Raw genomic sequence first — 24,621 nt, 5'->3', positions numbered from 1 at the left:
ATCATCAAGTCCAACCCTTGAACCACCGTTGCAGTTGCTAGACTATGGCACTGAGTGCCACATCCAGTCTCTTCTTAAATATCTCCAGGGAAGGAGAATCCACTAATTCAGTGGGCAGCCCATTCCAACGTCTGATCACCCTCTCGGTAAAGAAATTCTAATATCTAACCTAAACTTCCCCTGGCACAACTTAAGACCATGCCCTCTTGTCTTATTGAAAGTCGTCTGGCTCCAACCTCCTTTCAGGTAGTTGTAGAGAGCAATGAGGTCTCCCCTGAGCCTCCTCTTCTTTAGGCTGAACAGCCCCAGCTCCCTCAGCCTCTCCTCATAGGGTCTGTGCTCGAGGTGAGCATCTTAAAAGGAAAACCGGAAATCAAAAGTGGGGCAAGGAAGCAGGAGGAGGTCACAGGGTCATGATCCAGGGCCACTGCGGCCTTGAGCATTTGGATCCTGAACCTGGCCTGGGCAGGGACCGCCCGGGGTGACCATTGCTGAGAGGTAACGGGTCCTGTGGCGAGCAGGGACAGCCCGGGGGAGCTGTAGCCCTGAGATATCGACTCCTGTGCAGGCAGGGACAGCCGGAGGGGACTACAGCTCTGAGCATTCGATTGCAGTGCTGGGCGGGTACAGGCAGGAGGATGGCAGCCATCGGTTTGCAGTTTGCTTGCTGAGCGGGGAGGGTCCTGGATGTAACTGCGACCCTGAGGATCCAGACAGGGACAGGACGTGAGGATTGGGACACAGAGCATTTGATATCCGTGCAGGACAGGTAGCATGGGAGGAACATGACCCTGAGCATTCGATTCCCTTCCTGGGCAGGGGCTGAGTGGATTAGGGAAGGATTGCTGCTCTAGGGATCCAGTTCTTTTAAGAGACAGGGACAGGCCAGGGAAACAGTTGCCATAAGCAGTTTCCACGAGGAAATGAGAAAATTATGGCCAGGGGGGGCGGAGGAGAGGGTGTGTGGAAACTGTAGTGTAACAAGGCAACCAGGTACCCCTAATTGCCAGGGAGTGGGCATGAGCTTGTGTTAAGCCCACCTGTGCCTAATTAGGGTGGGCCCTCACTGCGCATGAGCAGGACCAGGGGGCCAATAAAAGATGAGTCCTGAAGCACAGGCTCAGCTCAGTCCTGAGCACGCTTTGCAGAGAGGTCAGTTGCTCTTGGAGCACTGTATTACCTTCATTGCGCCACTAGCGCTCATCGCCCTCAGGGTGAGGCTCTGAGGAGTCTCAGAACCCGGGGCCTCAGCATTGCAGTACTGTGTCTTAGCTGGCTGCGCCACTCAAGCCTCACCCTGAGGGTGAGTTTCTGGTGGCCCTTTTATTGGCCCCCTAGTCCTGCTCATGCACAGTGGAGGCCCGCCCTAATTAGGCACAGGTGGACTTAACACTAGCTCATGCCCACTCCCTGGCAATTAGGGGCACCTGGTTGCCTTGTTACACTACAGGAAACCGTCTGTAATCGGTCAGTTTCCATGGTGGGGATGGACAGTCCAGAGGGATTGCGGCCCTGAAAGAAATCCCGAGCTGGGCAGGGTCACTTCAGAGGGACTGTGACCCTGGAAACTGAAATCCCGAATGGGGCAGGGACAGTCCAGAGGAATTGTGGCCCTGAAAGAAACAAATCCTGAGCCAGGCAGGGACAGTCCAGAGGGATTGCGGCCCTGAAATATAAAAGGCCTGACTTTTCAAAGGGAAATTGGAAGATTCAGAGTCCTCACCTCCATCCCTGGAAATGTGATGGAGCAGCTCATTCTGGAGACTGTCTCTAGCTCCCTGAAAGAAAGGAAGTTCATCAGGAGTCGCCAACACGGATTTATTAAGGGGAAATCTTGTGTGACTTACCTATATCATTCTACGAAGGCATCACCAAATGGTCTGCTGAAGGAAGAGCCGTGGATGTCGTACACCCTGACTTCAGTAACACTTTTGTCATGGATTCCCATAACATCCTCACAGCGAAACTGAAGGAATGTCGGCTGGATGATTGGACTGTCAGGTCAGTAGCGGTGTTCAGAGGGATGTTATAAGTGGCCAGAGTCAAGTGTGAGGCATGTGGGCAGTGGTGCTCCCCAGGGATCAGTACTGGCTCCATTTTTTCTGTATCTTCATCAAGGACAGGGATGAAGGAATGGAGCATACCCTCAGCAAGTTTGCTGATGATCTGAAGCTGGGATGGGTGGCTGATACAGCAGAAGGCTGTGCTGCTACCTGAGATCTGTGCAGGCTGGAGAGCTGGGCAAAGATAAACCTCAGGATGTTCAGTAAGGACAAGTGTAGAGTCCTGCATCTGGGTAGGAGTAACACCAACGACCAGTAGAGATTAGAAGTTGTCCTGCTGGAAAGCCCTTGCAGTCCTAGTGGATGGTAAATTCTCCATGGGTCAACAATTTGCCCTTGTGGCCAAGATGGCCAATGGTATCTGTGAATTTCTATTTAGCAGACTTGTCTTTGCCTCAAATGACAAATGTGCACGATGAAGTTTGGGCAATTGATTGCTGATAAGCAATGACTGAAAATGAAAAGCAATGACTGAAAAGTTCGGTGAGAGGTCTTGCCCAGATGAAGCTGGCAGTGAGCTGTCTCTCTTGTAGAGACTGACTTAGCTCCATTGGACTGGATAAAAGCTACTCCAGACAACAGCACAGAATGCAGGGGTAGGGAGAAATGCTGAAGAAGCAACTTTCCTGAATCCTGGAATTTACAAGAAGTGCAGCAGGAAACTTTGGGAGCCACAGAAACTCCTGGAGCACACAGGGAACTCCAATGCTTTGGAACCCAGGACTGGACTGTTGGTCTGCCTAGGACTGGCCCCCCACCCCAAGAAGGAAGATCATTGGGGTCCTCAGGTGGTGATACTCCCTGTCTCTTTATCTCTCAACAGACTTGCCAAATCTACACCAGGTCACTTCATGTTGCTTAAGCCATTTGCTGTCCACCAAATAAAAGGGTTTTTTGCACCCAACCCTTCCTGGTTGGACTTTGTTCATGCGGGATCCAAATATTAAATTACATTGACCACAGGGTGGATCATAACAGTATCCTATGGTGCACCAGGGAAAGGGTGTCCAGCAGATCCAGGGAGGTTCTCCTTCCCTTCTACTCTGCCCTGGTAAGACCATCCCTGGAACACTGTATCCAGTTTTAGGCTCCCAGTTCAAGAGAGACAGGGCTCTACTGGAGAGTGTCCAATAGAGAGCTACAAGGATGGTTAAGAGCCTTGAATATCTCTCCTATGAAGAACAACTGAGAGAACTGGGGCTTTTTAGCCTTGAGAAAAGAAGGCTGAGAGGGGATCTTACTGATGTCTACAAATATCTGAGGGGTGGGTGTGAAGAGGGAGAGTCCAATCTCTTTCCAATGGTGCCCAGTAAGAGGACAAGGTTTAAGCTAGAACATGGGAAATTCCACCTCAACATGGGGAGAAATTTCTTTACTCTGAGGGTGACAAAGCACTGGAACTTAGCTGTTTCTAAGTTGTCTAATTAGTGGTTTAAGAATACTGAAAATAAATATATACTGATGTCAAATTAGTGTGTAATTCCATTTATTTATTTTCTAATCTTAGGCCAGTAGGAAATACCAACAATAAATTTTGAAATTAACTCTATGCCATAAAACTTGGTTTCATTGTAGGACTCTCATAACTGTACTTTGCAAAATCAATGCCTGACAGTGTTCTTTGCAATGAATCTTGACAAGATGACAATTTGCATTTGTTGAAAGGATAGAAGATATTTCAGCTGCCTGTATCTTTCCAGATATCAGTATAAACACACTTTTACTGGGATAGAAATGTGAGAGGTTACAAGAGGATCTTTTGGAAAACAGAAAAGTAAAGGCCATGACAGCTGACAGGGAGCAGAAGGAAACAGAAAAGAAAGCAAATTGTCAAAGCTTTTTCAGAACAGGCTTCTGTTAGAAGCACTAACACTCTAGCACTATAATCTCTTTAAAACAGGCATAGAAGCACAACCATGACTTTGTCACGTTGAAAGTATACACTCAGATTATTACATATGTAAAGTTAAGAAAATTAAATTACATTTTCCTCTGAAATAATCCAGGGTTATTTTAGCTTTTTTATACACTCACTTCCAAATACATGATACTTACCTCTTGATGTGGGGCAGAAGTCTGAGCAAACAGGAAGCAAGCTTTCCACAGTACTGTCAAGAATAATGAAGGCTGAGCCAAGGACAGGCGAATACTCTCTCTTCACATTCCTGTATTTAAATAGTTATTAATTCTGCACTTGTCCAGGAATAAAGAACCAGTGAAGGAAAGAAATTTATCTAAACACTGAATAGGTTTCGATATATACACAGAACACTATAAATCATGACTTTGTGCACCAAAGAAAGATGAATAATCATTTTACTTGTAACTTGAACTGTCTGAAAGCAGGGCACATAGATGAGCATCAAGGATAATAAAACCCAAACTTAGTATAGTTCCTAGCTACTTAAAAAAAAATCAACATTATATTCCTATTCAATAGCAACAATTTAGTTTAGTATCACTTAAGGTAACATTGTGAAGCACTTAAAAACAGCTCAGTAGTTAAATCAAATCTATGAGACCACTTATTCTAATATAAACTGTAGACACTCAAAATCTCCACAATATTTTACTTAGTGCCTGAAACTGAATCTTCCTTGGAGCCAAAAGCATTTGCATCAACCACCTGCTCTACGGCCCAGTCACGCTACCAGGTTATTCCCTAGCCAGAGGAGATACTTCTCTCCTTTCATTAGGATGAACTCCATGATAAAAGGATATTCCTTGCAGCACTGAGCAGCTGCCTAATTAATTTAACTCTAATTTCTTCCAGCAGTGCCTGCAAGTGTCTGTGTATCAGCAGCTGCAGCAGTCTGCAGCCTAATGCCAGAGGACAGAACCAATGATGCAGCTGAGGAAAAGCAGAGGTTCAGTTGTTGTCCTTACCCTGGTGCTGGGGTAGAGAGGGAAGGGTCTCTTCCAGAACTGGAGGCACTGGATGAACTGGGCACACTGCCAGAGGATGGAGCAGCAGCCTCACTGGATGCCACCACTGAAGCCAAATGACACCCATGCTGCTCCCTCCTGCTGAGCTGCACCATGGGCACAGCACAGCTCTGAAGCTGAGAATAACACTTCCTGCACAGTTACTGCTATTTATGAATCTCCAAAGAAATATCACAACACTTCATGAACCATTAACTTCTCCCACTCCACTCACATCATATTTTATTCACTAGTAGTTCTTGCAAGATATAAAATAATTTAAAGCCTTTTCAATTTATCCATTCTTTAAGCTGCAAGATGTCTCGGAATTTCTCTGTAAGGATGCAGGGCATCCACTCCTTAAGGAGTTTGGGATTTCTTGATATTCTGTAACTTCACCACCCACTTTATCATAGTAACATTCTATAAAAAATCAAAAACCAAATTATCCACCTGTTATTACAACACATACTTAACTGTAACACAGCGAAGCCAGTGGTTCAGCAGCTTTTCCCAGTCATTCCAGTTACTTCTGCTTTGCTGCCTTTTCTTCACAAAGCCTCCAGGCCTGTTGACCAAAGTATTATTGCATGCTAAAGTATAAAAAAACCCAAACCAAACCTCATACTTTGCTGAATTCTACCTGCTACCACCACGTGTTACAGAAGATGAAACTGCAGGAATCAACTTTCCAAGACCTCAGCATAGTATTTGTTAAGAAAGAGTGTGACAGGCAGTTAATGTCCAATACCTAATTTTAAATCAATGCATAGAATTTTTCTATCATATCTAAAAAGCTGAGCAGAAAGAAGAAAAGATGTCAGGGCTAGGCAGGGGCTGCTTTTTTTCATGAATGCAGAGTGATCAAGCAGTAGGATATTTTTCCTTCTAATACACGGAGTGGAGAAACAGTTAAAATGTGCATCTTTGTCCAAACTTCAAAGACAGTAAGCTACAAAAATAGTTAAGTTTTCCAAAAGTAAAAACATGCATAATTTTAAAATCTAATACACTAACTGAATACTGATTAAAAGTGAAAAAAAAATGCTTTGTAATAAAACAGAGCTTGAGGGATTTTATGCAGCAGTCTTTTACTGGAGGGAAAAAAACAGAAAAAATAATATATTGCCATACATAAGGCAAACCAAATTCTACAAGTTTTTTCCTTTTCAGTTAAGTTGCTTGCAGATAAGCAGGCAGTTGAAAAATTTCTCACCATTAGCTATTCTGTTCCTTATCCCACCCTAAGCTTGATCTTTCCTGTCCTTATACTCATCTATGCATTGCTCAGGCTTTCAGCTCTTTAAGGTGAGGAGCTGTAACTGATAGAAATAGGTAGGCCAGCTGACACCATAAAACCTTAATGCTTGGTTTGAAACCTGAAGCTCACTTATAGCACAATAATATTTTTAAAATGAATAATGAAAAGCTTACAAAAAGCATCTTTATCAAATTAATACAACAAAATGCTTTACATAATTTCCAGCTTATAACCAATTTGTAAAGCTATTATTAAAGCTATTTTTAGAACACCTTGCTATCTGTATATTTTCTAGACATCATCTAGTATTGCAGGAAAATACATGCAGTTCTTAAGAGTTTAACAGGAGATGAAGTTTCATCACAGCAGTCAGGGCAGAAGCAGAACTCAAAGGTTTTACATTGATATCACAACTGTCAACAGACAAAAGGGATACCTTTATATTATTTATTCCTCATGTTTGTTTTCATCTAGTAATTTTTCTTTTACTCCAGGACTTTCATTCTCTACCTCTCCCTCCATGATTCTGTTTTTTTTCAACACACTCAACTCATATAGTGCTAGTAGGATTGAAGGAAACTGCATAAGGAACAATTACCCAAAACCTTTTGATTTATTTCAAATCTCAAATAGCATAATCCAGCATTATTTAGCTACTTTTCAGTATCCAAAAGGTCCTTCTTTAACATGTAACTAAAAGAGAGGTACCAAGTCTATGTGACTGCAATTGCTACTGAGCAACACAGCAAACACAGTATGAACTCAGAGCTTTTACACAACAGATTGATAGCAAAGTCCTTCAGTTTATTGTAATTGTGGATTTTTGAGCTTTTTCCCCTTTCCAGAAATTTCAAAACTTTTTTTAGGAGAACTTTAGCTCAGATCTTTCCACCCAACAACTTTAGCTCCAATCTTTCCAAACCTCTGTAGCTGCAGTCCAGCCCATGTTTATACTGTTAAAAAGCAAGATGCTCATATCAGAAAATTGCCTCAACTCTTGACCTCCATTGGCACAGCAGAATTATGCTGTTTGCTTGTATATATTTGTCTCTTTTAGGTAGAAAAGACCCATCTGAGCAGTCATTAAAAAATCCCTGGCAGCCAAATATCCGGACAAGTAATTGTGATGAAACCTAGATAAAAGAAATTGCAGTTAAACACTGCAGACTGCAGAGAAAACGATGCAGAAAACACGTAAAAAAGATCTTAAAACAAAACAAATTAAAAATCTGAACTTCTACTGGCAACCAAGCCTCTACGGTTCAGCATGACCTCAGAAAAGCTGAAGAAAATTGAAATACAAGCAATATTCGACAGATTTAATCAAAGAACATACTTACCCTCATTCTCTCCATGAGAGATGTCTTCTCCTCTGACAGAGACTGCTCTTTCTGGACACCAGTTATATTTGTTTTGATTAATGAACAAAAAACCTAGTACACACTCTTACTTTAGAAAGAGTGATGAATACAGATGATTGTGTAAGTAAAGGGCATTATTCAGTGCTTCTGAAGATGATAGAAAAATTTAGGCAATCATAAGTGAAATTACATTCATTCGTTAGAGTCCTATAACACTAGGAAGATACTACAAATGGAAATATTCAACAAAAACATAAATAGCTCATTAGGGGTCCAGATGAAGGGATTTGTCTTATAGTAATGCATGGACCAGGGATATTACAGTGTCCTTCTATTTTCTGTGAATGTGTCAGCTAAAAACAAAGACTTAAGCTTCAAGGTTTTAGGAAAAGGAAAGACCTAAAAACAGAACATTGGAAGGTGTTGGCTAACTCAGTTCTAGCTGGCACAATATATAAACAGGTAACAACTACCACAAATGAATTGCACCTTGACTACTCTTCCATCCTACTTTGCTTTTCTACTGCCATTTATCCTTCTGTTTCTTTGCTGAAATAAAAATGGATGCACCAGGATCATCAGTTTTAGATCTCTTCCCAATTCTCTTGGTATTCAGAGATAAACAGCAAAAATTCTCTCTCTCTATTTTCAATCAAGGGCAAGAATTCCTCCTAAAATTACAGTTTTACTGACACAATCAGTAAATTCAGCTGAAAAAAGTTTACCATAAATATGTGTGTAAATGTAACCCTAAATATCAAACGCATTGGTATTATAATTGAAATTCTTAGATTTAAAACTGAGGTTTTCAAGTGACATATTCTTACCTGCTCTTGTATGTTGTGCTAGTACATAGGACAGGTATGTCAATGTTAATTTCTTTTGATAAAACCACTAAAGCAATGAGTTGTGTTCATTGGTTGGCTCCACTCATATGATCATCCCACTTTTGTCTACTCTTTTACAACACAGAAGTTCTAGTAAGTTGCATTTGTCTGAGTAAATTCAGTAATTTTCAATAAAATCCAAGAATTTTCTTCAACTTCGTATAACTCTAAAACAAATTCAACAGGAACCTCAGGAACCAGTCTGTATCAGGTAGTATGTGGCCCTCCTGAATAATACTCTCCTCTTAAAAGTGCACATTAGTGTCAGAAACAGAATGAGTTCAAAGGAAACATCCTTTCCAAATAAACCACTAGACTTCTAGGATATATATTCCTATTTTTAATTTCAAAGGAAGTATCTCCTTTGGATTACATGTGTTAAGAAAAAGGCTCTTAGGGGCAAGCTCTGTGCACTGAATGACAGAGGAAATATCAAGTTTCAGGGGCTCACAGAAAACCTGCAGCCATGAACAAGGTATCAACAAGGTATCAACAACCTGGGCATCATGAACAAGGTTCTGAAGGTCTGCCAGGAGTCAGCTCCCATCCTTTTTCAGCAGTGAACCCTAATCGTGAAAACTCTCATGAACCAATTTGCAGCTGCAGGAGTTGCTTTCTTTGAAAGCTATAATTAATTTTAATGAATAAAGATTTTTCATACTTAAACTTTTTGCATCACCACGTAATCAGTGCATCTCATTCTGAGAGACCCTCATGTTTAAGTGTGGCTTTACATATATTTGTTAAACAGCATATACTGGATTCAGCAGCAAGGATTGCCCAGAAGCCTTGTGGCATGGAGGCTGAGATTAAAGAAACACATCACTTTTATTCTGGTATTTGCCTAAAAAGTCCACTCAAATTTGTTTTCAAAACCAAGGGATCTTGAACAGGAAGTCAGAATCATTAGCTACATTTTTCTCAACAAAATATGCAAAACCAAACCAGTGTCTGTGCTCGTGTGTCAAACAACTATTCTCATAATACACCCCCAAAAAGGAACATCACTGCATTCCCCCCAGTGAGCAGGGGTGGTTTAAAACCTGGATACAAATTGTCACTGTTTTTTACCTGCCCTTCACACCATCACCAGCCTGCCCAGACTCAGACCTCAAATATTGTAGGATTTGGAAAAATTGTACCAGAGACCTCATGAGGATCCCAGTTTCAGGGTCACAGTATTCACCATCACCACAATATTCACCAGGCTGAAAGTCTGGCTTTTAAGAATATGGAGTTTTTAAATTACTTAGTTATAATCTTTCTCAACCACAAATTACTATTGATTTAGCCAATTTGTTTTATGAAAAAACTGCGGCCTGTAAAGAAATGAGGTGGAGCAACAGAACAGCAAGAAGTCCAGAGAAAAAAACCAAACAAAAAATTTCATTAAGGAAACAGCAGGTTAATCCTGTTTTGAAGTGGGTGCAATTAATTCAGGCATTAATAAAAAGACTCCATAACAAAGATCTCAGATGCCACCAAAACCAGCTTGTTTCCATTCTGAATCTCTCTTTTTATTTGTAAAGACTGGCATTACAATTGAAAAGGACTCAAAATGGAGTGATGTACACACATCATTGGTGTTTTATGATGTAACTGATGGAGTCCCTGAATGGATATTGCTTCAGCTTTGCTTTTAAAAAATAATTTAACAAGAAAATCTTCAACTCCACTATCGATCACAGGTGGCAGAAATGAAAGAAAGGAAAAGAAGAACCAAAACTACTGTTAAATTCATAACATATACATTGTTGGATGATGACACTTGTTCCAGATGTACAATAAAGCCCACAACACTTTATTACTATGGATATAATTATTGTGAATGTTTTTCTCATGTTGATCAACTTGCTTCTGAAGGTTGGTTTTTTTTTTTTGATTGTTTTAAACTTGCATAATAAACATGCAATGAAACATTTCTTGTTAAAGTGTTTTTTTGCAGTAATCTTCTTTTCATACAAAGATTTCATAAAGTTGCAGTGTTGTATCAGAGCATTACCAAAATAAGAGCAAAAGCTAAAGAGGAAGGTAAATGTGAAATGAGCTTGATGAGAATAACCTAATCTTGTCCTGAGACACTCCAGTCTTATTAAAAAGATGTGCACAAACAAATCCCTTCCTCCCAAACTATCCAAAAACCACAAAATAAATATTAACTTGGAAGAAAGGGAAGACAGAAAGAAAGAAAAAAAAATATGATGTCATCATGCACTCATCTTCTGCATAGCTCAACCCACATATAGTAAGGCACTATTTCCCCACAACTCAAGTGTCCACAACATTCTTTTACAGTGCTCTGCGAACTACAAGTAGTTCCTCCCAGGATGATGAAATAAACAGATTGAATGAGTGTTGCTACCATGTCACCCCATGTGTGATCTTATAGACAAGGGCATCATCTGGCAGTTTCAGAAATAAGTTGTCTCAAGTCTCTTCTTATGTGTGCATGGTATGTATAGGGATATCTTTTGTGTGTGCAAGTGGTTGGTTTGTTTTCCAGAGTTGCTGTCGTTTTTCATTGTTTTTTTCACTCCAGTGTTCTCAAAGCAAATACACAAGAAAATAAAAGTGCAGTTGGATCATTAAAAACAGAGCTTTGGTGCTGCCAAAAGCACACAGCTTTGGAGATTTAAGAAATCTGTTAGGCATTCCCAAAGGAGTTGGGAAATACATGGACATATTTTCCTCTGGAAATCCTCATGTTTAGTTGAGCTGATCTTCATATTGTTTTCGGAAGCAATCACCAGCAGGGAAAAACTCCCAGCACCGTTCTTGATACATTTTCCACACATAGGATTCCTGAAGAAAACACAATTTAAATAATTTAACTTGATTCAGTGGCAAAGCACCAATCATGACCTCCCCCCCCTCTTTGTTTACATGCTGCTTCACTTGTTTTCATTCTGTGGCTATCAGATAGTTGTATATCAATCTAGAAAATCATCTTAATGATTTTTATCCATTAGTTTTTAGATTTTTGACAGCTACTCAAAAAGCAATAGAAGAACACACAGAAGAGGAACCCAGTAGTTAAGCTCTTATTGCATATCCATAAGCACTATAAAGCTCAATTAAAGCTGGTGACAAGATAAATACCAGAGTAACCAGGACATTTTCTGTAATAGAAATGTGATTGAATTTCTGCATCAGTCATTTCAAAGCATGCCCTCACACAATACATAAACCAAAATGTCCTTTAAAAGTATTCCTTAAAAGAGCTGTATTTTCAGAGTCAGTGGTGAGTTTTTCATTTTTTTCTTTCTGATTATTTGTTCAGAAATTAAAAATCAGAAAGATTATTTGTTCAGTTAAGGCTCTGTCTCTTGGTATTCTGGAGAACAGTAAAGGGTATGTCTGTTTCCATTTTGATTCCACCACTTAAACGTGCAATTTATTATTTAAATGCTATGGTAGAAGGGACAGGTGCTACACAAGTTATAGAATCCAGTTAGGTTAGAAAAGATCTTTAAGATAATTGAATCCAACTGTAAATTGAACACTGCCAAGTCTACCACTAAACAATGTCCCTAGGAGTTACATGGTATGAAGTACTCTTCATATTCAAATTATGAGCTAATAGTATCAAAACTGCACAGTTAGTAGAAATTTGGCTTCACTGAAACAGTTGGACACACTGTATGCCAAGAAAAAAAATGCAAATAAACCCCACTTTTTTGAAGATCTTGCTTCATATGAAATTCTCAAATGACAAATGAATGTTCAAAAATAGCAAAGCAAAGACATAAAATCTGATAGTGGAAAAGGCTGAGAAGATTTTTGCAAAGATGATTATAATTGCCCAGGAGATACATCAGAGCTGAGAAAAAGTTACACAGTTTTACAGCAAATCATCCCTCTGACCCAAAGTTGTAGGGCTATGGGCTTGATGCTCTTCAAGATTTATTTTCTGATCTGCAGTGTGGGGACAACAACCAAGTAAGGTGCAAAACTATAGTTATAAAACAAACAAAACTTTGTAAATTTGGTCCATTTTTGTACTGCCTCTAGGCATACTTAAAGGGAATTGAAGGAAGCACTAGAATTTTGGAAGAGCAGCACAAAAGAAGAAACCTCCAGGGAAAACCTCTCTCACAGGTTTCATTTAAATATAGACACAAGCACTTTCATATGGACATAGAAGATTATATTCAAATACTTGTAAAGGACAAAAACTGTTAACAAAGAATCAAGAAGGAGAAACGACGAGCACTGCTTTCACAGAATACTCTAATGAGAAACATCTCATTTTTGTATGTAGTCTGTATTTATATTTTGTAGAAGTAACAATTTACGAAAAACACTCAAATAATAAAACAGGAATAGAAACCATTACAGAACTGGTATTCAAGCTAACATTAAGTAACCAAAGTCCTAAGAATTGTTCAGAAGAATAAGAACTAATTTACCATAAGGGAAGCAATTCAATAAAACACTCTTAGTCTTGTCATGCCTGAATAGTTTTTATTTTAGAATTGGTCTTCTTTTATAAGTGTTGACATCTCTAATGTTCAACCTACCTGTCCTGTATGCTCTGTTTCATCTTTGTTAATAAGATACATCAGAAAAAACCTACAAGCAAAGAAACAGCTATTATGAATACAATAGTTGGAAACAATAGGCAAGCCACAAAGGGATGGGAATTTTTCAACATGTACAGGGATAATGCTGTTCAGGGACTTGCAAGTTTATGATAATATTCCCAGACGCATTAAATAAATCATTTTCCTGACACTCATGACCTTATTATTCTTTAATGAGTAGTATGTTAAGATGCAAGCAATTTACTTTAATACACAGTAAATAAAAACTCTTTAAATGAAGATTTTCTAAGCTTACTATCCTGATCTAATGATAAGCATTTTCTTGCCCAGGGACATCAGCTTGGAAATAGGCATAAGTCAGGGGAACTTTTTTTTCCTCTCCTGATAACAAATGGTAATGATGATTAAGAGATTTCTCTTATTGAAATTATAGTTTGGGGATATTTTCTGGTGTATGTAACTCAAGATCAACATGAGCAAATTTGTCATTTGTCTTGACATTAGCCTTGGTGTTTTGAGAAATCTGGTAGATACTGGTTGATGATTTCAAAATTTCACTCACGAGAGACATTCTCTCCAAATGTGTAAAAATATAAAATATGATTATGCACAAAAATATGAAAAAAAAATTTCCTTAGGCTGATGTACTGAGATGTATGCTATAGTATGTTATTTGTCTAGTACTTCGTAAGCAGGAACAAAACACCTCATGACAGTGCTTTTAATGTGCTTTGTTTGCAGAATCTGTTTCTCAGGTGGAAGGTTTTTAGAGGGATGTTAAACTTCAGACTCATTCTTTTGTGAAAATACAGTGCTAGTTTATGGACACAAAGTCACAATCCATCCATTGATTCATACTGATGGAACTGGTATAAAATACTCTTTGGCACTGGATTTTCATGTGCATTTGACAGGAGAGCAACAGTATGGTGCAGTGACTGTAGGCCTGATAAATGGTTTTATTTCCAGATTTAAAAAGATTGAGTATAGTGGTCACCAGTGCTCTGCTTGGTTTTTCCAAAGGTGGACTTGAAGCCTTTGATCTCATCCCTCCAGTCCAGGTCATGCTGTTTCTCTGTACCAATGTGTCCACAGCCCCATCCCAAGTTCCCAGTTCCTACAGAATCATAGAATTGGCTGGGTTGGAAGGGACCTCAGAGATCCATCTCCTAGATCACACAAACTCAGTGTGTCACAACCAAGCTGGAAAGCAGATAATGAAGTTTCCTTCCTTCCTTGCTCCAATCACCCCAGCATTAAATATTCAGACAGCATGAGTGCACATCAAAGCCAAACAGTACTGACTTAGGTAAGAGAGCTCATCGGGTTCATGCAGAGGCTGTGAGCATCATGAGTTAGGGAGGTGTTAATTTCTGCTGTACTCACAGATAATTGGCCAAGTTGTGCTCCTGTAGAGTGTGTGTTTCAAAGCCATGGGGCACTGTATCAAAGTAGTCATTTCCTATGCCACAGATAAAGCACTTTGTCTGAAAGAAAGAACACACAGCACTTCAACACCATATGTAACCCTATCCCCCTTTGAGAAAAGGTCAATAAAAATGTCACAATTTTTTTGAAATAGGCAATGGATCATGTATAAGGTATGCTGAATAAAAAGGCTTCTCTTTTAATGATTCGCCTGAGTACCTCAGCCAAAAACAATTGAACAGAAGTTTTACTACTCTCAAAGTAGCTTCTTACCATTTAAAAGAAAATTCTAAAATATTTCTCAGCTGTATGTGAACAGGTACCAGGAGGAAGAATGGCATAAAACAGTCAAAGCTGATTATTTTTTTTCTTTTAACACTGCAGGCAACACTCAGTGTAACAAATGGCAGTATTTATCTCAATGCCTGTTGTGCTTGTTGAGCTGAAGCTGAGGATGCTCAAAGTTTAATGACAAAATGCAGTAGTTTTGCAACACTTGTCAGAGTTCTTATACTCAAATGACAAAATAGAAAATCACCAAGTACAGGGTACTCTCATACCTAGATTAACCAAAGAATATTACATCTGAAATGAAGATGACAGTATTAACAACCTGTGCTAGAAAACTCCAGTCTGAAGATCCAAAAGACTTAAATAGCCACAGACATATAATTCATTATAATAAACAGCACTATACAAAGATTTTTCTTGTTTACACAGATGAAGACCCAAGGATTAGTCTAAACTTTTAAAAAGTCATGAGAAAACAAGCTGTTAGGGGTTTTTTTTGGCTGAAGTTTTGATAATTTAAAAATGTACCACTGGCAGCAAAAACCTGACCAAAGCTGATCTGGAGGTATTAAAAAACCCATACTAGGAACTGGCAAACAAATTCCAATTAGGCTTAGTGCAGAATATCAGTTTAGAGAGCCTGGGTTTGTGTTCTGTGCAGACACATAGAAGGTGGCAGCCAAAAGTCCTCAAAGCATGGTGTAACTCTGCCACAGGAGGCATCACAGAATGACAAGTACTTCTCAGAACCTGGATGCTAGCAGAGCTTTCTTTTCATAAAAGTGTTAAAAATAATTTTAAGGAGTATTAACAAAAGTATTTATGCAGGTCCTTTTATTATATATAAAAAAAATCCAATGAAAATGTATCTCAGTATTTCCATCTACAGAACTGAGATGTTAGATCAGAATCTGACTCAGGACATTGTATGATATTGGACTGTGTAAAGAACATTTTCCTCTTAGGGTAAAGAGCTATCCATGAGCTAGGTCACATTTGGGTTGAAAACAGGGAGTCATAAAACCTGATGTTCTTACCTCCATGTCTTCCTTCACTTGCTCTTGCTGATCTCTCAGCTCACCAAAAGCATCAATAATTAAACCTGAGGTTTAAGTTAAAATAACAATCAATGTTAAAAGAACTGAACTGCAGCAAAGAGCTTTTGGAAATAATTCTGACAAAGAATATTAAACTAGAATATTGTGCAGTAACAGTAGAAGCCAATATATACCCCAAAAACCCCAAAACCAACTCAATATGTGAAGAAAAATGAGCAAGTCAAAGAAAATGCCTATCATATGGCTGGCAGTATCATTGGGAATTATAAAATGGGACAAGCAGACTTCTGTTTCATTCAGAGTGCTGTATTCTTGGCTCAGTACATGAAAACACATGTAGCTTTACAGCTTTTTGGAGGCTTTACTATAGAAAGAATATTTCTGTGTGTTCAACAGAGGTCAGGGATTTATTACATGTCAGATACAGAGAGGCCCAGAGCTCTGTGCATCCTCTCTCATTAGGGCTGTCATGTAGTACAAGCTCTACAGAAAGGGTCATTTCAGGGATATAGAAAAAGAAGAGGAAAAGCATCACAGGTTCAACGGCTCAGACTGTGAACACCTCACGATTTGCTCTTCATTTAAACCACTACAAGGATGAGCTCCACAATCCTTATTGACACTTCTGTGCTGTAAAATTGGTGAATATGAGATAATTATACTCAGAGCTTGACATCTAAGGCCTCTACTCTTCTATTCAACAATGAAGAAACAAACAGTATGAGATATGTCACACTTCTGGCTATAAAAAAATTTGTACCCTCCCTAAGGCCTTTAAAAAACTTGATGCTTGAGTATGAATTAGAGTTTTCCACAAGATTAGAGTCACCTTCTAAACTTCCTTACGGGAAGTGAGGCAGCATCCTTACTGCTTTCAAAGTCACCCTCAGCTAGCTGTTAGCTGACAGAAAGCAATAAGGTATCACTATTTATAATAACACCTGAGCTCAGCAAAAACCATCACACATTTTTCCAAAATCAAAAAAATTCTTCTATTGATTTGTACAAACCTTAATGAAAGATGATCTTCTGGGCATTCCTGACAATCTTTTGAAGGTATAATATGTAAACAGATGGGGCTTTTAAGTACTTTAGATAATAATTTTAAACATCAATAATGCAAACAGAATAGGAAATGCCTGACTTCTCCCAATTCAGTATCCACATTACAGATTACAATAGCAAGCCACATGTGAATTTCACTCAAATTGAGAAGTTTACCTGGTGGCAGCTGACTTACCATTGCCATGGAACCAGGATATACTGAAGATATGTCATACCGAGTGCCTTTCCTTGTTCAAGTAAGAAGGCATCACACCAAATGGAGGGTTTTTTAGGTAAGAGAATATTAAATCTCTTAAAGCTGTGTTCCAATTTTCACAAGACAACCACCAATTTGAAGATTTGGCAACCAGTGAAGAACACCAGATGCTGGCAGGGGGAATCTCTGACAGCACCTGCTACTGATTTTGTCCACTGAAGCTCACAAAGTATGGGTTGTGCTGTGAGAGAATTTTAAGGTGTGCCACAAGATTTCTTATCTTGCTGATCATTTACAGAAGGCTTTTAGAAAGAGGAATGGAAAGACAGAAAATGTCACACCAGTATTCTCAGAGCAAAGAGCTTTTTTTGTTTCCAGTGATCCAGTTAGAGCCTATTGATTTCACAGAGACTGGAAGAACAGACTAAGGATAAGAGCCAACTGGATGTGATTTACTGTATAAAATCTCTGTCTCATGATCTGTCCTGGTGTCTTGGTTGAGTCTTAGGTGTATGCTTACTGTCACATTAAGATCTTTGGAGAACTAAGTAATTGCTTCAGTCTCACCATGGTTTACAAACATATACCTTGAATAATTGCAAGCAGGATAACAATCACAAAGAAGAAGAAAGTGATGTCAAAGATAATCCGATAGATTTCATATTCATCTCCTGCTGGATCCTCTATTTCATCACCAATGCCTCCACCTGCACGTACTCCAACGTACATGTGAAACATGTAGCACTAGAAAACAGAAAGAAAAGGGATACAAGATTTGTCTGCAGCTAAAATGATAAATACCCATTGTTGCAAATGAAGTAATTCAAAGAACTGGTCCATGATCTGGCAACCATAATACATTGTCATTTGTTTTCCCCCCCTTTGAGGTTACACATATTTCCAAGGGGGAGGACATCTTGCTGTGCAGCTGAAGCTGCAATATTTCATGTTTTGTCATCAAGCAAGACCAAAAGTTCATCTACCTTAAACCCAGCAGCACACCAACCATGACTGAGGTACAATCATGTCAGTAATGTGGAAATGGATAAGAGCATCACCACCACAGCCATCTCCTTCTCATTCTCTGAGCTCAATAAATGACCTTCCCCATCTCTGGGGGCTTCAAACAAAAAATTTAAAAACAAACCAAATCAAAAACCTTTGTGAATGTTTGTGCAGAGGACAGGCTAATGACGGAAAAAGTCTGGGATGAATAATGTGAAACTATGGTCAGGAGAATGGTATTATAATTCTCACAGTATAGTCATGTGGGATGCTGACAATGCAAAATTTCTTTTTTATCATACTATAGTTTAATAGAAAATTAAAAGCTCTGAAGTAGGGAATTGGTTCTTTTCCTTCAAGATGCTTTGCAAACTACAGGTCCAGAGTTCACATTCACAATCAAAAAGCAGTGATGACAACAACAGTAACTAACTTCTAAATCCTAACTATACAAAAAATCCATTCTATGCCACATTTACTCCCCAAATCCCTTATGTAAGAAACTGATAGAGCAGCATTCAATATTGAGAGACCAATGACAGAAAAATACAATGATTTTTAGAGACAGTTTTTTATTTCACCATGGAAAGCCAATCATTAACTTAATGAGTGAATGTAGAGCTAGTTATCTAACATGTTCTGAAAGTTATTTTTATATTTCTAAAATTAAAAAAATGTGTTCTCTAATTCCATTTTTATTCTTCTTTTAATATTGCAAGTCTTACTACTTTTAAAAAAGAGAACCTTGATTTTATACTACTTCATATGGTATTCTAACTCATTCTTGTACAATACTATAGGCCTTTTGTAAGTGTGTAGTCAGAGAACTGCAGCATCAGGTCAGGTCAGAAGGGACTTTGAGAGGTCTCACTACAAGCTCAAAGTTGTTCTGGGCTTTACCCAGTCAGGTTCTTACCACAGGATGAAGACTGCACAACCTCTCTGAGAACCTGATTCCCAGCCTGGCTCTCCTCAGCCTCACACCTTTTACCATTTTATGTCCACGGTCTGCTGCCATGCACTGCTGTAAAGAGCCTGGATTTCTCTTCCCAGTACTGGGAATCTTCTCTGCAAGTACTGGGGAGCTGCTCTTCCACATCTGCAGCCCCCTCCCCAAAGCTTTCTCTTCTCCAGGCCAAACAAGCGCAACTCCCTCAGCCTCTTGTCCCAAGGAAAGTGCTCCAGCACCTGCCAATTTAGCAGCCTCCACTGATTTATCCTCCAGTTAATCTATTGTCTTTCTTGTACTGAATGTCCTAAACTGGACAAAAATATAGACACTCTAGTCTCTCTCCACAGTTTATCTAATTATTGGGCTTTTAAATGGTGTCAGTTCCCTGGAAGTGATTCATGTTGCATAACATACTGAAATGCATTTAACTTGGTTGTACATGATTGCTTTCAGAAGGGCATCAGCAGCAATGTATTTTAGAAATTCTTCATGATATAATCTCTGCCTCCCATCCCCAAGTGTAAAACCTGGCACTCAGGAAGTACAAAATAATTTTTAGTGGTTCTGAGCACAGGAGAAATTTCAGTAACAGCACTGGCAATAGAAGATAATCAAGGTACCTCATGCTGGAGGAAAGTGATGGGCTTCAAGCTTAAACAAGCATTTCAATACCTAAATTAGAAGTCCTTGCCTCTAGCTGCTCCTCCTCCTATGTGGCCTGTAAAATCCCAGGATTCAGCAATACTGAATAATATAATAACACACACAGGCTGTATCTATCTGTTAGGGATATTCATTACCCTTGTTCCTTGGTCTTCAGTTCTAGTCTTCTTGCTGGATAATGATAACGAGTGTATGAATAGGAACTAGAAGGAGGACAGGGACAAAAATGTAACAGTTAAAGAAAAAAATCCAGAAGCAAAATAAGACTTACTGTGAGCATATCATCACACTTCATGTCTGGCATATCACCATCTTCACTCTTGTTGTAAAATTTGCGGAAAAAATTGAATGCCACTACAGTGTACAAGTACACTACTACTGCTAGTAACCCCACTGTGAGGACAAGCTGGAAGACAAAATTATAGACTGGATTTAATACCACCATGGAATAATGATGCACAATTATCTTTTAAAAAATAGAAGAAAGGCAGGAAAGAAAGCAGGAAATAGAAGAAGAAATAGAAGAAGAAATAGAAGAAGAAATAGAAGAAGAAATAGAAGAAGAAATAGAAGAAGAAATAGAAGAAGAAATAGAAGAAAGCAGAAAAACATTATTTTTTCTGTTGCTTTCCATGCCTTTGTGATGCTTGGTAATGCACCTGCTTATTTTCATGCATTTCACATGTTTGTATTATGAAGGAAAACCAGGCTACAGAAACACAATTACAAAGACAAATCTTGCAAAAACCTAATGGAGACACAATCAAACAGTCCATTGGAATCAAACCACACAATTGGACTAAAATATCTGAATTAATACTATGCCACAGTGTAGAGAAGTAAGATAAACCAGGTGCCTCGAGTTGCCAAAGAGTGGGTGTGAGTCCACCTGTGCCTGGTTAGGGCAGGCCCCCTATTACCAGGGGGGCAATAAAGGTGAAACTCACAGCCACAGACTAGCTCACTCTCAAGCACTGTATTACCTTTTATTGTGCCACTAGCGCTCATCGCCTCCAAGGTGAGGCTCTCGTGGCGCAGCTGGTTAAGACCCAGTACTGCAATGCCGAAAGCCCCGGGTTCAAGACTCTACAGAGAGCCTCACCTTGGAGGCGATGAGCGCTAGCGGCACAATAAAAGGTAATACAGTGCTTGAGAGTGAGCTAGTCTGTGGCTGTGAGTTTCACCTTTATTGCCCCCCTGGTAATAGGGGGCCTGCCCTAACCAGGCACAGGTGGACTCACACCCACTCTTTGGCAACTCGAGGCACCTGGTTTATCTTACTTCTCTACACCACAGTACTAGTGCTACTATCTAATATAACCTATTATCTAACTGCAATATATTTCTCCTAATTAAATACTGAAACAATTTTATTTACATTTATGAAATCAAATATAAAACAAACAGTTGCTAATATTTTAATATCTATCTCAGAGATACAGCAACATATACTCCACTGCTCAACTACAGCATCATTAAAATTTTGCCTTGAGTTTCCTGGAAAGCATCTGCAAGTGACCTGCAACATCCTGCAAATTCATATTTCACTTGCATAGCTGCCAGACCTAAAAAGATCCTAATCCTAAGTTATGCCTCCTACATAGATCACTTGCTAAAACTCCAGGATTATTTTTAGAAAGTAAAATACTTCATTTTTTGAGGTGTAGACTGATTTTTTTTTTTTACTTTTTTGCTTAAGAAATCAGAATTAAGAATTTAAGAAAATCTGTTCATTAAGTGACAAAGAATGCAGAATGTTGATTTTTGTAACATTTCAAGACACAATTTTTATCCCACAAATGAAATTTAATTTTGCCACATAAATAAAAGCAAATAACAGATTGTCAATATGAGTTCATGCCTAAAAGTCTTCCATCTATCATGTGCTTCACTAGCTATTTTGAAAAATAAACTGTATCCACCTAATGTGCAATAATCAAAAACTGTTGAAAAGGACACTGCATTTGAAGGGAGAATCAAATTAAATTAAATTCATCACCCTCTGCATTTACAAAAAAGCATTGCTAATGATTATACGTTTCTCTAGTAACAAACTTGCTTAAAAGCAAGAGAGTAAGAAAAAAAAATCTGGAAAACAACTTGCTACAGGTTACATTAAGTGCCATTCCTATAAGGGATCTCAGTAGATGAAAAGCCTTAGTTATTTTCTTCACTTTAATCAGAAATGCACTTTCAGATTTTATAGATTCTTTAAGAATAGATTTCTTTTTATCAAAGAGCCGAGCTCCACAATTTTCTAACAGAAACAGTAGCTGGGTATCAGCTGGATCTCTTTTAGATGAACCTTGAAAAAAATTTAAACTTTCAACACCTCTTAAGCAAACACTTTCTCCTTAAGTAAAAAAAAAAAAAAAAAATGAAAAGAGTTGATACCTGTTTGCCATTGTGGGTCACTGATGACAGGATAGTTCGTAATGTCTTGAATCCCATTGCAATGTCAAGGAGATGAGCAGCAAAGAAAAAATTGTTGTAATGGCCAAGGACTGACATGGTCATGTACCACGCTAGGTAAAGGAAAGACTAACAGAAAAAACAAGTCATAAAATGAAACTCATGGCTATTATCTTCAACTTAATTCAAAACACTAAGGAGAGGCAGAAATTGCTTCTCTGCTTTTCACGAAATAGAAATTTATTTTTATTTTTTAACATAGAGTTTGCTAGAAATCTTTGAGAATTTTCCTTTTGTGCAAAAATATTAAATGAGTAAATAGAGAGATCCTGAGACATGGTCGAACTTGACATTTTCAAATTTTCATTTGTAAAACTTCATTTTGAAATTGTTAAAGCCTTATTTGTTCATGTTCCGGAACAAATTCTAACTCTTTACAGATCATGTTGTCTGGACACTTCCAGTCCCTGGCAGTTCTAGTTCTAAAACTGTTTTTTCCCCAACCAGTTTTTCCATCAGTAAAATAAGCTGACTGAGGCAAGTGATAATTGCAGAACTCTTAATAAACATGTGATGAGTGATTTCTTAAACAAGATGTTCAGTCTTGTTTATCATTCCTTTTCTAAAATAATATTCAAATTATTAAAATCCATCTTTCTGTGACACATCCTGCCACCAGCTTCAGAGACATAAATTATTGCTATTGCACATACATTAAGTGTACCAGCCTGAATGTGCTCCAGAAATATTCAAGTGTGCATAAAGTTTATAAAAAATATGAAAAATGGCAATTAGAATTTCTATGGTCAGTTTGCTAATTCTACAGAACGCTGCTTGCTTGTTGCTCTTGAATAAAGCACAGCAGGAGGAGGGCAGGAATTGACTGAGCTTCTAAAAAGTAGGTAAGTATTTCACCTACAGCTTTTTAACCTTCCAAGGTTTCTTCATCCACGTAGTAAATTAAATATAAACTCTTTGAAGCATTATGAGTTAACATGTATATTGTTTTTTGAAGGTGAATATATAGCTCTCTGTGTGTATATACTGATAAACTTACATTATCAGTGAAAACAACTCCCAATTTCCACATCTGATACTTAACATCAATGGAATTTAGCCTGTCAAAATAAATAAATACATTTCATTTCATATCAAACCACAACAGGAGAACATTCACACACTCTGTAGGATATCTTATCTATTAACAGACAAACAAAAGAGACAACAGCTGATCTATTTTTCCAAAAGCTGCAATACATCAGAACCTTGTTCTAATGCACAATTTACCCTAGAATGGACCTGTCAGGGAAAAAAAAAAAAAAAAAAGCCAGAAAATCAAATTGATAAATACTGCTTTGGCTTAATCAGAACTCATACTGATTGATGCCTACAACATTATGAACATAGTGAAACAAACTTTCTTTATAATCCATGGAGAAATATATATATATATATATATATATATATATATATATATACACACTTATATATATACATATATATTTTTTTAATGCAACCAACCTAAGCCTAAAGTAGCTGTCAAAAAAGGTTGGAGAATTTGGACCCTAAATTCCAATTCTTTTCCATCAGTTCTGATAGCTCACCTGGGGTGATGCAGTTACAATCACTGAATCATAGAATCACTAAGGTTGGAAAAGCCCTTTGAGTCCACCTATAATCTAACTCCTACAATCACTAAACCATACCCTGAAACTCCACAGATGGTTTTAAAGACAAAGTGGTATGAAATCAACCTCAGAGCTTGTGTCCCTTAATTCTCCTGTTGATATCAAGGATAAAAATGAATGAATGAGCAATATATATTAAAAACTTCTGCAGAAAAGGAGCTGGGGGGGGGTTGGTGGCCTTCAAGTTGAGCCTAAGCCAGCAACATGCAAAGCAGGCTCAGGTACCCTGGGATTCATTGGGAGGAGTGGTGCCAGCAGGTGGAGAGAGGTGATATCTACCTCTCTAACTGGTAAGGCTACACCTGGAGTGCTGGGGCCAGGTCTGGGCTCCCAGTTTCTTCCACAGCATTTGTTGTTTCATTGCATTACCCAGTTAGCCTCTCCTACTGCTCTCCTCTCTTCAACAGATTTTTATATACTACAGACTGATATTGTAAACTGTTATCTCCAAATTTTTCACTCATATTTCTGTAATTTGTACATTTAGGGATTAATTCTCCACTTACTCTATCAACCCAAAAAAACATCTCACCTTTAGGCTACATTTTTGCACTAGAATTAAATCTATTAGTTTGATTGAAGGATTTTTATTTCCTCTATAGACAAGTGATACTACTGACTTGCCAAACAATATACACACCATTTTGGCTTGTAGCTGTACCTTGCCTTCACTAGTTTTTGACTTAGTCTTTTTGGAATGTTTTTGGATCATTTATATTATATTTACACAAAAAAATTTCTAAACCTGGATACCAGAAGTCAGGAAAAAATACAAATAGTAGCATGAAAAATGTTTTAATCCTTAAAATGTGAGTGAATTTA

The 24,621-nt window shown here is 38.4% G+C and overlaps 1 protein-coding gene across 1 annotated transcript in view; it reads right to left on the bottom strand.

Annotated features, from left to right (window-relative positions):
• Positions 1-11,203: 11,203 nt before the first annotated feature.
• RYR2 (ryanodine receptor 2) overlaps positions 11,204-24,621 on the bottom strand; it is a 339,366-nt gene continuing 325,948 nt past the window's right edge. Inside the window, exons 100-107 of the mRNA XM_030446731.1 lie at positions 23,169-23,229; positions 22,094-22,240; positions 19,971-20,105; positions 17,667-17,823; positions 15,798-15,862; positions 14,428-14,528; positions 13,018-13,069; positions 11,204-11,299 (exon numbers count right to left, since the gene is read on the bottom strand). Coding sequence (XP_030302591.1) covers positions 11,204-11,299; positions 13,018-13,069; positions 14,428-14,528; positions 15,798-15,862; positions 17,667-17,823; positions 19,971-20,105; positions 22,094-22,240; positions 23,169-23,229 — 814 coding nt within the window. The remainder of the gene's footprint in view (positions 11,300-13,017; positions 13,070-14,427; positions 14,529-15,797; positions 15,863-17,666; positions 17,824-19,970; positions 20,106-22,093; positions 22,241-23,168; positions 23,230-24,621) is intronic.

This window comes from Calypte anna, chromosome 3 (assembly GCF_003957555.1).
Source record: "Calypte anna isolate BGI_N300 chromosome 3, bCalAnn1_v1.p, whole genome shotgun sequence".
NCBI lineage: Eukaryota > Metazoa > Chordata > Aves > Apodiformes > Trochilidae > Calypte > Calypte anna.
This window is presented reverse-complemented; position numbering and strand designations above follow the sequence as displayed.